This window comes from Diospyros lotus, chromosome 1, assembly GCF_014633365.1.
Source record: "Diospyros lotus cultivar Yz01 chromosome 1, ASM1463336v1, whole genome shotgun sequence".
In the NCBI taxonomy this organism is placed as follows: domain Eukaryota; kingdom Viridiplantae; phylum Streptophyta; class Magnoliopsida; order Ericales; family Ebenaceae; genus Diospyros; species Diospyros lotus.
Window position 1 is genome coordinate 19,976,696 of NC_068338.1, and position 15,599 is coordinate 19,992,294.

The 15,599-nt window shown below is 35.2% G+C and overlaps 1 protein-coding gene across 8 annotated transcripts in view; it reads right to left on the reverse strand.

Moving 5' to 3' along the window:
* The window catches only part of LOC127791236 (uncharacterized), a 71,534-nt gene that overhangs the window by 13,382 nt on the left and 42,553 nt on the right, over nt 1-15,599 (reverse strand). For 6 of the 8 annotated variants that reach the window (XM_052321112.1, XM_052321110.1, XM_052321113.1 and 3 more), the window contains one exon: nt 12,290-12,809. The exons of the other annotated variants lie outside the window; for them this stretch is intronic. In XM_052321112.1, coding sequence (XP_052177072.1) covers nt 12,744-12,809 — 66 coding nt within the window. In that variant the 3' untranslated portion in view covers nt 12,290-12,743. Of the gene's footprint in view, nt 1-12,289; nt 12,810-15,599 lie in introns of those variants that run through there. 8 annotated transcript variants of the gene reach the window in all.

The window sequence follows — 15,599 nt, forward strand, 5'->3', positions numbered from 1 at the left end:
ACAACTTAGTTGGGACAACCCAACAACAAAGAGCTGTAAGAGATCCACAACAAGTGGCCAATATGACCCACAGGCCAACAAAAAAAAAAAAATTAAGGAAGGCCCCACGAAAATACCCCAGCAGCTCAATCACAGGGGGCAACCCTTGTGGCCCAACAATGCATGCGCCCCTGTGGCCCTATCGCGGTGCTATGGGGGCAGAAGCCGTGGGGTAGCCCCCATGGCCCAGCAGTGCGAATAGCCCCGGGGCCTTACCGGGCGAGAGGCCCTGTAACCCCAAAAGGTAGCCTTACAATTGCCACACAACCTTAGAACTAGGCTATGCAAGGGGCTTCTTTATTCCCTAGGAGGCCCATGACCTCAACTGGCCTTGACCCTAGAAGCAACACCGCAGGTAGAACATTTTCCATAATATAGGGGGTCCCACTCAACGCGTAAAATAAGATAACTTCAACATTCGAAAATCCCTCCAAATATTCCAAGAAAAGGATAAACAATTATCCAAAAGGAATTAGATCCCAAAATGATAAGATAAACGTCATCTATAAGAATCATAATCTTGGGCTACTTCGGATTACTCCATACTCCTCTATAAATAGGAAAACACTCATTTCAAAAAAAAGTATATCTCTGATACTAGTGTAAATTCTGCTCTACAAATTTCAACAATTTTAGTATCTAACTTAAGTATCGAAATGTTTGCAAAGGAACCCTCCCGCACCCTCTTACTGTTTCTTTCATTGCAGACTTAGACGGCTAGACGATAACGTTTCTCATCAAATAAATTTATTATTATAACTCGGCAACAATAGTTAGAAATAGTAAAAAAATTGGAGACAACCTAAAACAGTCACAGAGGTGTGTTTGGCCAAGTTCCATAGAAGATTTGTAGAAAGGTTTTCAAAAATAAATGTCTCACTAACATAATTAATGCAAAAGAAGGTGAAATTTAATTGGAATGCGAAGTGCAAACTAAGTTTTAAGAGCTTAAAGAAAGACTAACCACTGGCCTTATACTAACCATGCCTAGTGGATTGAGAGATTTTATAGTATACAGTGATGCTTTAAAGATTAGACTAGGATGTGTCCTGATGTATAATGGCAATGTAACCACATATGGGTTCCAACAACACAAACATCATGAACAAAAACTACCCAACCCACAACCTAGAATTAGTTGTTGTAATATTACTTTAAAACTCTAGCGACATTATTTTGTATAGAAAAAAATTTAAAATCTTCAAAAATCACAAAAGTTTGAGATATGTGTTCTCACAAAAGAAACTAAATAGTGATGATGTATAGAGTTTTTAAAGGACTATGACTACATCATTCAATACCATTCAACCCTAAACCCTAAACCATTCAATACCATCTAAGAAAGAATTTTTTTTGTGATATATGCCTGAGTAGGATAAAACCTACTCTAATGGCCAATATGATGACTCAGGAATAAGAATTAGTAGAGGTTTTAAAGCTAATGATGATGGGAGTAACTCTTAACGAAACTTCCACATATATTGCTAGCCTAAGAATTCAATTGGATCTGATGGACCAAATTAGGAAAACTCTTCTAGAAGATTCTAGGATAAGGTTAATAAGGCCAAGCAAAGAAAGTCGATTCTAAGTTTAGAGATGGGGTGCTTGAAGGGAAACAAGGGCCCAAGGCCAAAAACCAACTGCGAGTGGATCTTTGCAAGGATCCACGAGTTTTAAAAATCTTTTCAAAACCAAAACAAACAACGGAGCAGCGCAATGCGGAAGCAAAAATAATCCTTGCAAGAATCGATATATTTCATGCATATGCTACAAATGAAAAACCATGTCATAGGGGGTTTTTCGATATACCTTTTTGGGTAGATCTATTGCCAGTTGTTTGATCTCCCTCATGCAAGCTACTACTCCGAGTGACTAACCCACCTTCTCACTTGTGAAGGACTTAGTCAGTCCACACCCGAGATGAAATTGAAACCCTCCAATGGAGTTAGGCTAGAACTCTCTCAATGGAGGTGAACCATTACTCTATTGGTGTTGCTCATTTGGTTGCTTCTTGACTATCCAATAGTCAGATCTTAATGGGAGAATACACGAGGGAGAAAATGAAAGAAGCTTGGAGCAAGATCAAGCTAAATGCAATTATGGAGGAAGGAGAATAAGCATACGCAAGCCAACACCTCTATTAAGATCCAAGAGAGGGAGAAGGATAATAATAGAGGGATGCACTCATGAAAGTTCCCCAAAATCCCTCTTTATTTTACTCCTTGTCCCTCACTTGTCGACCACACCTCTTCCTTTCCCTATTCTTTTAATCAACCAAATTGTCTGAGTATTAAATAATGAGATACAACAAAGCAGTGGAACTTCGATCGACTAAACTGAAGGTTCGATCGACTAAAGTAGCTCAAAAACTCTCGGATCAAGTCTGGTTGTAACATCCCAACATTTTGGAGATAAATAATATTTATTAATTTTGGTATTTGAGGTTGTTAGGGAATATTTGAGAATTTAAAGGAAAATAATAATTTATGTGGTTTGTTTTGAGAGAATGGGCAATTAGGATAATTAATTATTTTATTTGAGAGTATTTATGGAAATAATGAAAGAATAAAATAAATTAAATTGGTGAATTTATGGAAATTTTGGGGCGTAAGTGAAATAAGGAGAAATGAGATGTGGGTGTGTGTGTGTGTAATTTCGAAAGTTTGGGGGCGCTGGTGTAATTATGAAAAGAGGCGGGGGTCTCCTTAAATATAATGGGATGCGTATATATGTTGAAAGTGGCTTGTAGCGTAGGTGGTCGTGCGTGCGCATGTACAAGGTAAGGTCGCGAGTTCGAATCGGGTAGCAGGCGCACGCGTGCGAGGAATATGTTTGATTTTATTCAGCCTTCAGGTGCCAAAACGGAGCCGTTTTGCTTGAAGTAGTGGGGACGCACGACAACTGCTGGCCATGCCACGTGGCGGCCCCAGAACTGCCTATTCACCTTGGCCAGCAAGCAGCCTCCATGTTGCTTCATTTTTAAGCCAATTTTATCCATTTTAAGGTCATTTGGGGGCAAAAGCAGAAGAGAGAATGAGGGAGAAGAAGAGGGGTCGCGAGCAACTCGGGAAGAGAAAGAAAATTGAAGGAATTGGGAGGAAAATTTGGGGATTTTGGAGTTATTTTACGGTTAAAATAGTTAGGTACGTGGATAAAATTAGTACAAGCGTTGTATGTTTAGATTATAAGTTTTGCACGGTCAAGTTATGTATTTTATATGGTTAGATTTAAGTAATTCAAGCCACGATCTTATTATTTTCTATAAAACATTTTACTTTGCAGCGGGAGCGCAAAAAAGGAAAGAATCGTCCATTTAAAGACAAGCTCCTAACTCTCCCCTTACATTCTTAAGTTCCTAAGTAAGTCTCTGTTGTTTTCTATATTTTATTTCCTCATTTACCGTGACTCGGTTCCATGCATTAATAATGTAAATTCGCATGGTAACCATCCTATGTTTTAGGCGTTATTGTTGGGTTTATTGTTGATGGTATAAGTTAAGTAAATGATGTATTGGTGTTGTTCATTTTGTCTGCTATGGGGCCTTGTATCGCTCCGCTTCCTTTGGGAATGATGTTAAACTCATTGGGACTAGGTTTTTAGAATGGCTGGCTATGGTTTTATGGGGTTATGCTAAGAGTCTTAATGATAAAAGGATAATGTTTAGTGATAAGAGTGTCGAGGTAAGTTCTTATGCATAGTAAGAGATGAGAAGAAGAATGGTATACTGGTGATTATGTTGCAAGTGCATGATGAGTCATGAGGGAAGTTTATGAAATGCTGAGTCTAAAGTGTGTAGGTCTAATGATAATTATGTGTGCCTAAGGGTATAGGGTACAAAGTCACTGACTGTTGACCATGGGTCGTGGCAGTCGATGGCTAGATGTATGGGTGCCGGTCATCAACTGTTACGATAAGCGATAGACGGGCCAAAAGAGCTGGTACTGTCAGCTTCTCGCCTTGACTTTGTGCATATCATGATGTGTGTGATGCATAGGGATTGGGTTGCATTCATTGGGGGGACATGCTTTGTGTGTGATGGGGTGTGTGAGCATTTGCATGACCTAATTAGTTTAAGAGCCAACTTGGGTACCTTAGGTGAGTATATGCGTTTAGAGCATTTCGCATGTGTGTATTCTTATGTAGGTGTAGCATGGCCTAATGCTTGGTTTATGGGGGCTTTGTCATCACGTTTATGCTACAAAAGCCATTATATTTCCTATTTGTTGCATTGTATGGTGAGAATGAGTGGCTATGAGTGATGGGTGTGACCCACCAAGGAGAGTAAGTCGTGGAAGAGGCGCATGATAGAGGTGGGGTCCGACCCACATTGGTGCGTAAGTTAGCAGGGAACAGCCCACGACAACAACATGTTATGATGAATTACAGGATAAGGTATGTTGGGAATGATTATATGGTAGCCTACAGTGGGCTACTAATAGGTTTGTATGCGAGACTTGAGCGCTATTGTGTGTATCTTATGTGGGTCCCAAGGACTCTCTATGTGCAATTTACTTTATGTTTATGCATTTAGAGCTAAGGCACGTATTGATCATGGCTTGGTGTGTGCTCTACATTGACATGTGATGCATGGGATGTTGGGGATGTCTATCTTTAACCAGTGGCCTTTCTTTCTTAAGCTTGCTGAGTCTTGTGACTCACCCTTGCTTTTCATCATTCTAGGTAAAGGATTCGTTTGAGTTAGCAAGTAAATTCAGTGGGGTTTGGATCTAGACTATTGAGCCATGGTAGCAAGTGTAGAGTTCTCCCGAAACTTGGTCCTGGGTATTGTTTTGATTTTGGTCAGGTTAATATGTTATGTTTTTGGAAATAAAGGCAGGTTATGTAGCTAAGATGTTGTATATGGTATGTGTGGTAATGGAAATATGGGTTTGTAATGTCATGTGATCAGAAGGTTATGCATTCTAATGTATTAAGGTTGATGCATGTTTATAGCTTGGGTTATTATTCTATACCATTCAAATAATGACCCTTTTCACGGATCCTCTACGCCGGCAAGGGCTCCAGGAGACGGGTTGTTACACCGGTTGATTAAGTTGTGCATTTTGATCGACCTAAATCGTCTAGAACCTTTCTGATCAAGTTCAATTGACCTAAGTTTAAAGTCGGTCGACCTAAGTTGTCCAGACTGCACTACTTCATTAATTTTGCATTTCGGCTCCGCTATTTTCCAAAAGTAACCTTTGCGTTATCCAATAATGCAACCAAGGCCCCTTTCTATCCAATAGAAATCTCCCATAACCTTAGATCCATGTGTTCAACACATGATAGCAATTTCCCATATATAATAGCAACCATAATCATTGTCCCATAATGATGAGAAACACGCTAAGGGTAATGGATCACTAATTCGTGCATTACTCGGTTTGTGTGTGACTTTCTAGGTTCACAATCATGTAGCAATTGGAACATGTCAACTCCTTGACGTTGGTCTATTCCATCGACCTACTAAGGGGATCTCTTCAAACTCCTAAAGTACCCCGAAAGATCTTAAGTATCCACTAATCAGGACTTAGAACGATCCTAATGGTAGTGAAGTTCAACTTTGTATGAACCTATTAAGACTTCTCGATTATTGTGAACTATAGTCCTTTCACTAACTGACATCTCGATCAAGTGAGAGTCATAGACTAATTAAACTCACATGACTCAGTAACTATGATAATCTGATATGGTGTATGGTATAAATAGCATGTCAGATCCCATCAGACATTAGAACTCTTTCCAATCTCATGCTTACCCTGGCCAGGGAATTTCCAACCACTACAACCAATACAAATTACATAGGATGTACACCTCTAACCCATGGAGGTAAATGGATCCAATCAATAAACATATGTCTCCATACATCACTCTACAAAGACCACACAATGAGCATTTCCACCTCTTACACCAGATGGTTCCTCTCAGCGATAAATCCATGACACCAATGCATAGGACACCATGTCACATCTAGTCCAAGGACCAAATACACAATCGAGAGCCAACGACAGATCATTAATCTCCAAGCCATGTGATCATCGCAGGCATCACATTCAGTGGATGTTCTACCAATACCCACCCACATGTCTATTATATGCGTCCCACACAATGTGGCATGTAACTCACCACCCCATTCCCATTTGGATCCCATACTAACAATGGTAGTAGCCCATATGTCAGTCCACTAATCGATATATCATATTCCTTTTCTGATAAATCTAAGAACCGGGAATACCTTTAAGATATCCTAAACTAGAGATCCAAGTTACACTATCTCAACCATTCGAGAGTAAAAACTCTATTAGGATATCTAAGGACTCATTCATAAAAGCGAGAGGGAGAGGTATGAATGAAGATATGACATTTTTTTATAATATCAAGAGTTAATCAAGAGTGCCATTTACATACATCTCATGTAATGTAAATCTAGCATCTAGGGCACTATCACTAACAGTGCTTTGGTTTCAAGGATGGGTATATGTACCTAGGGTAAAAGAGTTGAGGTAAATAGCACTAGATGAAGCCCATCAGGGCAAGTACACTATCAACCCCAAAGTTTTCAAGATGTATAAAAACCTAAGAAAATAATATTAGTGGCCTAGAATTAAAGACAAGTATAACACAAACACAAACACCTGTGAAAGGGTGACAATTGAATACCAAAAGTCTATTGGGAAATTCTAGTCATTAAAGATCCCAAAATGAAAGTGGGAACATATGATGATGAACTTTGGATTGGGACCACCCAATGGTCCAACTAAAAATGATGCAATATAGGTAATCTTGGACAAATTAACTAAGTTAGCTAATTTTCTACCCACTAAGGTCAAGTAACCCATTAATAAAATTGTCTAGTAATACATTAAGGAAATTGTTAGACTTAATAAGACCCCTATAAGTATAGTGTTAAATAAAGAACCAAGGTTTACTTCGAGGTTCTTAGGGAAATCTACCAAAATGCTTGGGATGAATGAAACTTAACACGACCTACCATCCCTAGATCAACGGTTAATTAGAAAGAACCATACAAATCTTAGAAGATATGTTGAGAGCCTATGTAATGGATTTCACAAGAAGTTGGGAGGCACACTTATCTCTTATAGAGTTTACCTATAATAATAATTATCATAGTAGTATTAGGATGGCACAATATGTAACACTATATAGAAAGAAGTGCAATCACACCTCTCTTTGACAAAGGTAGGAGAATGACGAATCATAGTCCTAAATTAGTGCAAGGACCACCCAAAGGTAATCTAAGAATGTGCTAAGAAATTTATATTTTGATTTATGGAGAAAATAATTTTGAAAAATATATTTTTAGTAAATTGTAAATTTGATTTATTGATGATTTTCAAAACATTTTATAAATTATTTTTATATTGGAGAACTTTATGCTCATATATATGTATGTTTTTCAAAACAACTAAATATCGTTTTGCATTGATCAAAGAGTATGAAGCTTATGAAAATATTTTTTCTTAAATTGGAAAACTTTAGGCATATATAGCCTTATATTCTTCATATAAGCTAAAATATATTTGTGTCAATCAAGCATAATGAAAGGCTCTTGAGAAAACGTTTTTGAAAATTGGCTAGGTATAAAAACCTTTGTTAAACTAAGTATATGTATATATAAAGCTTTTGAAGGCAAAGTAGTCAAATATTATTTCAAACAAGGTTGTTAAAATTGAGATTTTAAGTGGGATTGTAAGGGGGTTCATAAAATCGGATCGTAAATTTGAATTATAAAACCGTAAGATTTTACGAAAATGATTTTACGAAAAATTAAAAATACCATTTAATTTATGTAAATATATGTTTATAATGATATATTCTTTATTATAAATGAAATAGATATACCTATTTCAAAATTACTTCATCTATCAATTTCAAAAATATTAAATAATAAGAAATTTTTAAATATTAAATTCATCATTCATGAATCTATAATCAAAATTTCAAACAACAAACATTACCATCATCATCAACAAACATTGTTAAAAATAAATAAAAATACTGAGTCATAAAAACAACAAATATTATTAAACTCTACATTATGTTATTACACTAATTAAGTTACCAATACCAAAGAGATATTTGTTTCTTGCTAATCATCAATCTTAATATAAAATTATACTCACCCATGATCTGATTGTGATATATTTAAGATTAATTCTTTAAATCTACACCTACTTGTACGTGTAGATAACAACATCACAAATGAGAATGTACACACACAAGCACAGCCGCATAGCACACTCACTCAACACATCAATTAGAAGCAACACAGAGCTCAACACAGCACACACACAACATTTGATTATCGGACTTAGCAAAACATAGTCATTTTCACTCACAACTCACTCACATACATGGGTTGGGTTTGATTCTTCGAACTTTCAAGGTGAACGAACGAAGAAAAAAGGTCAAAACAAGATCGACAATAATTAGGGTTTGCAGAATGGCACAACAAACGAATGCAACAAGCACATAGACACAACGCCGTTTAGGGTTTGTAGAAGAACCAAAATAAGAGATTGACAATGATTGTGTATATATATATATATGTTGGTTAGAGACGAAAATATTTTTATTTCTAACCTCAAAATTGTGGGCAAGACTAAATTTGGTAAAGTCGTACACTCAAATCTGATAAACTCATAAACTCGGATCAGTAAACTTGTAGACTCAGGTCCGATTCTATAAAACCCGATCCTATAAGCGAGTTGACTCGTTTTATGCTTCATGACTCGTAAACTCGTAAAATAGTACGAGTTGACTCGCGATTTTAACAACAATGATTTCAAAACTTCTACACTTATTTTCAAATTGCTTTTGATTTGATCAATAATTGTTTTCTTAATAGTCAAGTATTGCTCAATTTATTTTAATCGACTATTGATATATTTTAATCGAGTATGATAAAATCCTACTTGAGTATGTTCTTATAAAGCTATGTTTCTTAAAGCTACAATTGGGTATAATACTTTCTATAATCGAGTGTGGATCCTTCTCCACTCGAGTAACCTTTTGGAAAAATCCAGTAACTTTATAGCTATTGAGAATCTAAGAATATTTCTCAGTCGAGTATTACTTTGTGTGTCCTTCAAATCAGTCAATTATGTACTTTAGCAAAATCTCTCTTTAGTCAACTATTGAAGTTTCCTACTTGAGTATTTTATGTAAACTCTTTGTTTTTCTAAAATCAATTGAGTAAGGATTATTTTCAATCAAGTATCTTTTTGGTATAAAAAATTCCAAGCATCTTCTTAGTCGAGTATATCTTTCTCATCAATCGACTAATGTATTTTTATAATCGAGTATCTTATGTTCTAATCGGAAAAAGGTTGGATGAAATATGACTAAGTCTTCGTGCTTAATGTTAATCGAGTATCAGTTATCTATACTCGAGTATATGCTTCTGTTAGTTGAGTAAGCTTAGCCAAGTAGTCGAGTGCTTAACACAAAGTCTCTATGGCTTTTGAGTCAGTTAAGTAATGACTTCATCATACTCGAGTGATGCTTATATATAATCGATTACTTGAAATATCCAATCAAGTATGTGCTCTATTAGTCGAGTAAGTCTTTGAGTTAGTCAAGTAACTGGCATCTAATTTCAAATTATATAATCGTTACTCAGAGAACAGATTTAACTGTTAGAGCTTTATTTATTTATCCTGTGAAGTCTAACCTTGTTTTCTTATATAAGAATGATAAAAAATGAATATGCATGTATTCTAAATGTTTATCTTTATATTATGCATATGGTTTCTGACATATTTAATCGTTATTGGTCAAATCGAAAAAGCTATGAGTGTGTGTAGATATCATGATAAACCCAAGCATTAAGCTTTTATAAAAGGCCAAGTGCAGCAAGAGATGAAGCTGCCATTGAGGAAAAACCTAAGCAGTTGTTGTCGTGTGAGCTTATGTCAATCTAATCTAGATACAACCAAGCCGAATCTTTTTCAAGCTAAAGCTCACTACTTGAGTGACAAGATTTCATACTTATTCTTTCTTCACTCCAAGTAATTATTTGCTGAGATTTCATATATATCTTTCTAAACCAAATATTAGAAAAGTAAGTTGAGTGATTCATTCATTCATTTTTGTAACTCTCTTTTATTCAAGAGAATACTTGATATCATTGTATTATCTATATTTTTCTCTTGAGAAATCCTTTCACAGAATTTGTGAAATTTGTAAAAGGTTATACTTGCACCTTTGAAAAGCAATGTCTTGGTTGTGGCTGAAACAAGTGTGAAAAGGCCCCATGTAAAAGGTTACTGCTAAGTTCGTAAAAGTAGGGGTTCCTACTCAACCCATGAATAGTGGAGATTACTTGTTAATCTGTAAAAGTTGGGGTCCCTTCCTAGCCTGCAAAAGTGGAGGTTATAGTTGAACTTGTAAAAAATTATGTATGTGCTATAGTTGAGCCATGAAAACTAATATCCTTAGTAGATAGTTTTAAAATTCTTAGTGATAAACTAAGATAGTAGATTAAACAGTTAGTCGAACCACTCTAAAATTACTGTGTTCATGATGTTTGTCTTTTGTTTTTCTATTTTAACAATATCTTTTCTTATCTACCATACAAAAGTTTTTCATACATAAATTCATCTAATAGCATTTCTTTTGATCTGTCATTAAAATGCTTTCTTGGTTGGAATCGTGTTAAAAATTATATCCTCTTACATCTTCATAACTGGTTTTGCTAGTTCTTTCCTTTAAATCCTCATTGTTACCTTTTCATAAAAATTACATGCCTAAAAAATTCTTGCACTCAGTTTTCATAAAACATCTCATTTATTCTATAAAACGAATTCTTATCTATTTCAATCATTTTCAAGCGTTGCTAAAAACAGTTAAGATTGCTTATATAGAAGTTTTTCAAACATAAGTTTTTCCATTGCATAATGAAAGGCTTTTCAATTTTAATTACATACTCTAATTTCTCAAATGCACTTGTTTAGATCTATGTGTTTCAAACTTCTTCTTCTAAATGCATAAAGGTTTCATAAGATTTTCAAGCAAACCATAGAACTCCATGAAGATTTTGAACTAGAAGGAACAAACCCTAAGAAATAAGGTGATGCCTCTCATAGAGGTATTTTGAAAACATCATGACAAAGAAAACCTACTTGGGAATGTGAGGAAAACATGAGAAATGGTTACCCACACCTCTTTGATATGATGGAGAAAGATTTAAAAATAATATTCAAACACGAAACAATGAAACCATGCGTTTGATATATGATAAAGAGTTTTAAGGGTAATTTCAAGAGCGAAATTTATTTTTAAGGAGATTGGAAGTAATATCCAAAATTTTTTAAGCAATTTTGGATATTATTTTTGAAATAAGGGTAATGTAATAAATTTGAAGGAAACAAAATCCATTAGGGATTGTTTGGCAAAAATTTTCTTAAAAAAAAGGCCTTGGTAAAAGAAACCTTAAACTTTGGGGCATAGTGTTGGGTCCTAGAATCGCAATTGTTGGGTCTAATCTAAAGAGAGAAAAAATAAAAGGGAAAGCATCGCAATTGTTATGAATAAAAATATATCACCATCCCTAAAAAAGGAACACTTTTTCCCTTTTCCATCTTGTTGCAACCCTATCAAAAAAATGGTTTGATTCCTAGTCAGTGTTTGGAACCCATCCTCGTCTACAAAGAAGTTAACCCTATTGATTTCGTGAACTAGAAAAAAAAAAAAAAGAAAAGAAAAAGGAGAAATATATTGCAAGAGCAAAATGGTCATTTCACATTTCTATTAATGGTAAAGAAGATCTGTGTTATTTTTAATGACATATGAGTAGTTATGCACTTTTATTCAACTTATGAGTGCCACATGAAATTTACCCTAATTCAAAAAAAATTTAATCAAATTGTTACTTAAGCATTAAGAATAAGTTCTTTTTTTTTTTTTAAAGAAAAAAAATCACTTCAAAGCAACCACTGTCGAAAAATTTTAGATAGAAAGGAAAGGAGATAATTTTATTTAAAAATAATCATAACAGTATTTGGTTAGCCAAAAGACAAATCATAATAGCATTTGTTGATTTATTTTCTTTTCTTTATCATCACAAGCCCTCCTTCCCAATCCCTCGATAGAGTTGGGTAAATTATTTTGATAAACCTGAAAAGATAATCGATGGAACTTCATGATTAAATATGAACACCCTTAGTTTATGTTTCCATTATCATTACCTCATTAAACCCAAAATACAAACATAGCATGAGCTTGTCGATAAGGAATCACTAAGAAATTTGGTATCCAAACTATACCATGTAATCATTTTTCATACAGTAGATTGTCTAGGACAATTTAGTTCTTACACTAAAGATAATAAATACATGGTCCAAAGAATAATACATCAGTTATGATATAATTAGTTGGTGATATCACACAATATATTACAACAAATACTTTACCCCCTGGATGTATACCTAAACAAGATCTAGCAAAGTTGCCTTAACCTTGCGAGCTTACACTCAAACTCAAAGCTCTGAGGGGGACATACACATTAGGTGAGTGTTAATTTACAATGTTTCGTATCCTAAACCCAATCAAACATAGCGCACACGCAAGAGACGAGGGGATATCAGTATACGCCTATATATATCTATATATCTATACAAGTACAAACTGTAAACCTGATGTATTCTTCACATTGAATGTGAACTAGCATTATACCACAAAGCTTACAACTCCATTGACATCAGTAGCCTCTGATCTTTCGACAGAGGAGATGAAGCAACTTCGACAATCTGCAGAAGGGAAATGAATAAAACCCATGAAGAGCACAGCTCAAAAACACAAGTACTTGTATGCACATATAGCCTGAATACAATACCAAATATAACCAGCCTGATAAAATTGCTAAGAGTAGTCTGGAGCTGGTTCAATCTTCTGCATCATAATAGACTACACCAAACTAATCAGACACATCAAAACTGCAACCCACTATAGTTTAGTTACTGCCTGAATTTCTACAAGCTTTACAAAAACCTAATTCATGTAGCCCGCCCACCTACTGGGATTCAGGTTTGTGATTGTTGTTTTGTGTTCTTCCTATACAATTTCTAGTTTTGCATCCTACAATTCCTTGTCCTCTTCGCATTACTCATTTGGCACCTCAAATGTCTTGGACATTTTCCCATCCCAAGAGGAAAGTTGCAATAAAAAATTTTCTACTCTTTGGGCCAATGATACATGGGATCCATAGAATTGTCTACTCTTTGGACCACCGATACATGGGATCTGTAGAACAAATGTATAGTTGGACATTGATAGGTCAATATAAAATGGACAAGCAAAAGCCCTAGGTGGCAAAGGGTTGTGCTCATGTTTATTAGTTGGATCACTTTGAGACTCTCTTAGGTGGCTAAAATTCCATGAATCCATCTTGTGATTTCTCTAACTATATGTTTCACTGGCATCTGCCTCAACTTGATGTCAAAAAATCCAGATGGAACCACCTCCACAGCTTGTTGCTTATAGGAAGTCTGCATAAGAGTATAAACTGAAGAATCTTTAACATGGACTCAATTAGTCTTCTCATGCTTCGTTTGGCAAAGTCAATTGTATTGTGATACAGCTTGGTCTTTCGAGATGTGTTAATCATTGTCTTCTTACTTTTTTTCTTTTTTTTTTTTTTTTTTGTGGCTTAAGTGATCCTTATGTGTTCTATCATCAACTATAGATCATAAAATATAATTATATTTGTTGATGATATTGTGGTTCCAAGTGATGATATTAGGGGCATACAACAGATCAAATCATTTCTACAGCTTCTATAACATACTAAAGATCTAAAACCCTAAAAGTATTTTTGGGTTAGAAAGAACCTTAATATTACCCTTTCTCAACCTAAATATGTTCTTAATTTATTATCTGAGACGAGAATGTTAAGAGCCAAGCTTGGGGATACTCCTATGAATTCAAACACCAAAATTGTAGCAAATAAAGGTCCTCAACTGGGTGATTCAAGTTGTAATCAAAGATTTTGTTGGGAGATTGGATTATTTCACCCTTAACAAAATTATCATAGCTTCTGCCATAAGTGTCATACCTGCCATCAGATATTATAATTCGTGGTTTGAGATATCTTAAGGGTGCACATGAACATGTTCTGTTGTGTCAGGATAGTGGTTTTAGATGAATTTAAAGATGCACAGCAAATTAAGTTCCTCACCTGACAGAATGTCTACCATAAATATTGTATCTCTTGGAGTTCCACATTCATAGTCAATGGAATAATAGACAACAGAGTATGTTACTTTCATCCTTTTTCCATGAAATAAGTAAACAAATTGAGGTCAATTGTCACTTTTATTCGGATGAAAACATTACAAAAACTCATGTGAAGTCTGGAAATCAGCTTGCAGTTTGTTTATAAATTATGTATTGAAGCTAGAGTGAACTTTATCTATAACACATTTGAAACATATTATGATGTGATAAGCTCTAGCTTGAGGGAGAGTGTTACCAGGTCCATTACATGAAGCTATGCTTTAGGTGAATTACATACAAGTAAGTTGTAAAAGTGTATACTATTGTCTTTCAATAGCCAGATTTATGGTCAATCCAGTTAATCCTTGCTTTGGGAGAAAGAAAAACAAAGATTATTTTATTCATAGTTATTTATCTATATATACACAATTCTACAAGATACAACTAAGAGAAACATCACACTATGTACAACACCACAAAGCTATATCCTTCTAACACCCCCCCTCTCAAGATATATATCATATGTGCCTAGTTTGGAACAAATGTAGTCAAACCTTGGACCCTATAATGCCTTTGTAAGAAGATCAGCCAGTTGGTTGTTAGAGCCAACAAATGAGATACTAATCTCTCTAGAAATCAACTCGTGTCTCACAAAGTGACAATCTATCTCTATGTGTTTAGTATGCTCATGAAAAACTGGATTAGAGGCAATATGAAATGCAGTCTAATTATCACAAATGAGTTGCATAGGCCTTAGATCTCCAAATCTCAATTCCTAAGAAGTTGCTTGAGCCAAACCAACTCACATGTGACTAAAGCCATGGCCTGATACTTTACTTCTGCACTATATCTAGCCACAACATTTGTTTCTTACTTTTCCAAGATACTAAATTACCTCCAACCAAGATACAATAGACTAAGGTACAGCACCTATCTATAGGACAACCAACCCAATTTGCATCGGTATATTCAATAACTTGTTTGTGTCATTTGTTCTCAAACAACAAAACATCTATCAGGAGCATTCTTAATGTACCTCAAGATATGCACTTAAGCATGTTCGTGACTATTATAAGGGGTGTTCAAGAATTGACTCACCACACTAACAATAAAAGGGATGTTTGACCATGTGATGGTGAGGTAATTAAGCTTCTCAACCAGTCTCCTATATTGCCAAGGATCCTCTAATGGCTCCCGCTATCCTGGTACAACCTTAACATTAAGATCCATAAGAATATCTAGAGGCTGGGAATCAAGCATGCCAATCTCCAAAATATCCAAGGCATACTTCCATTTAGAGATGCACGCACCATTTACAAACTGAG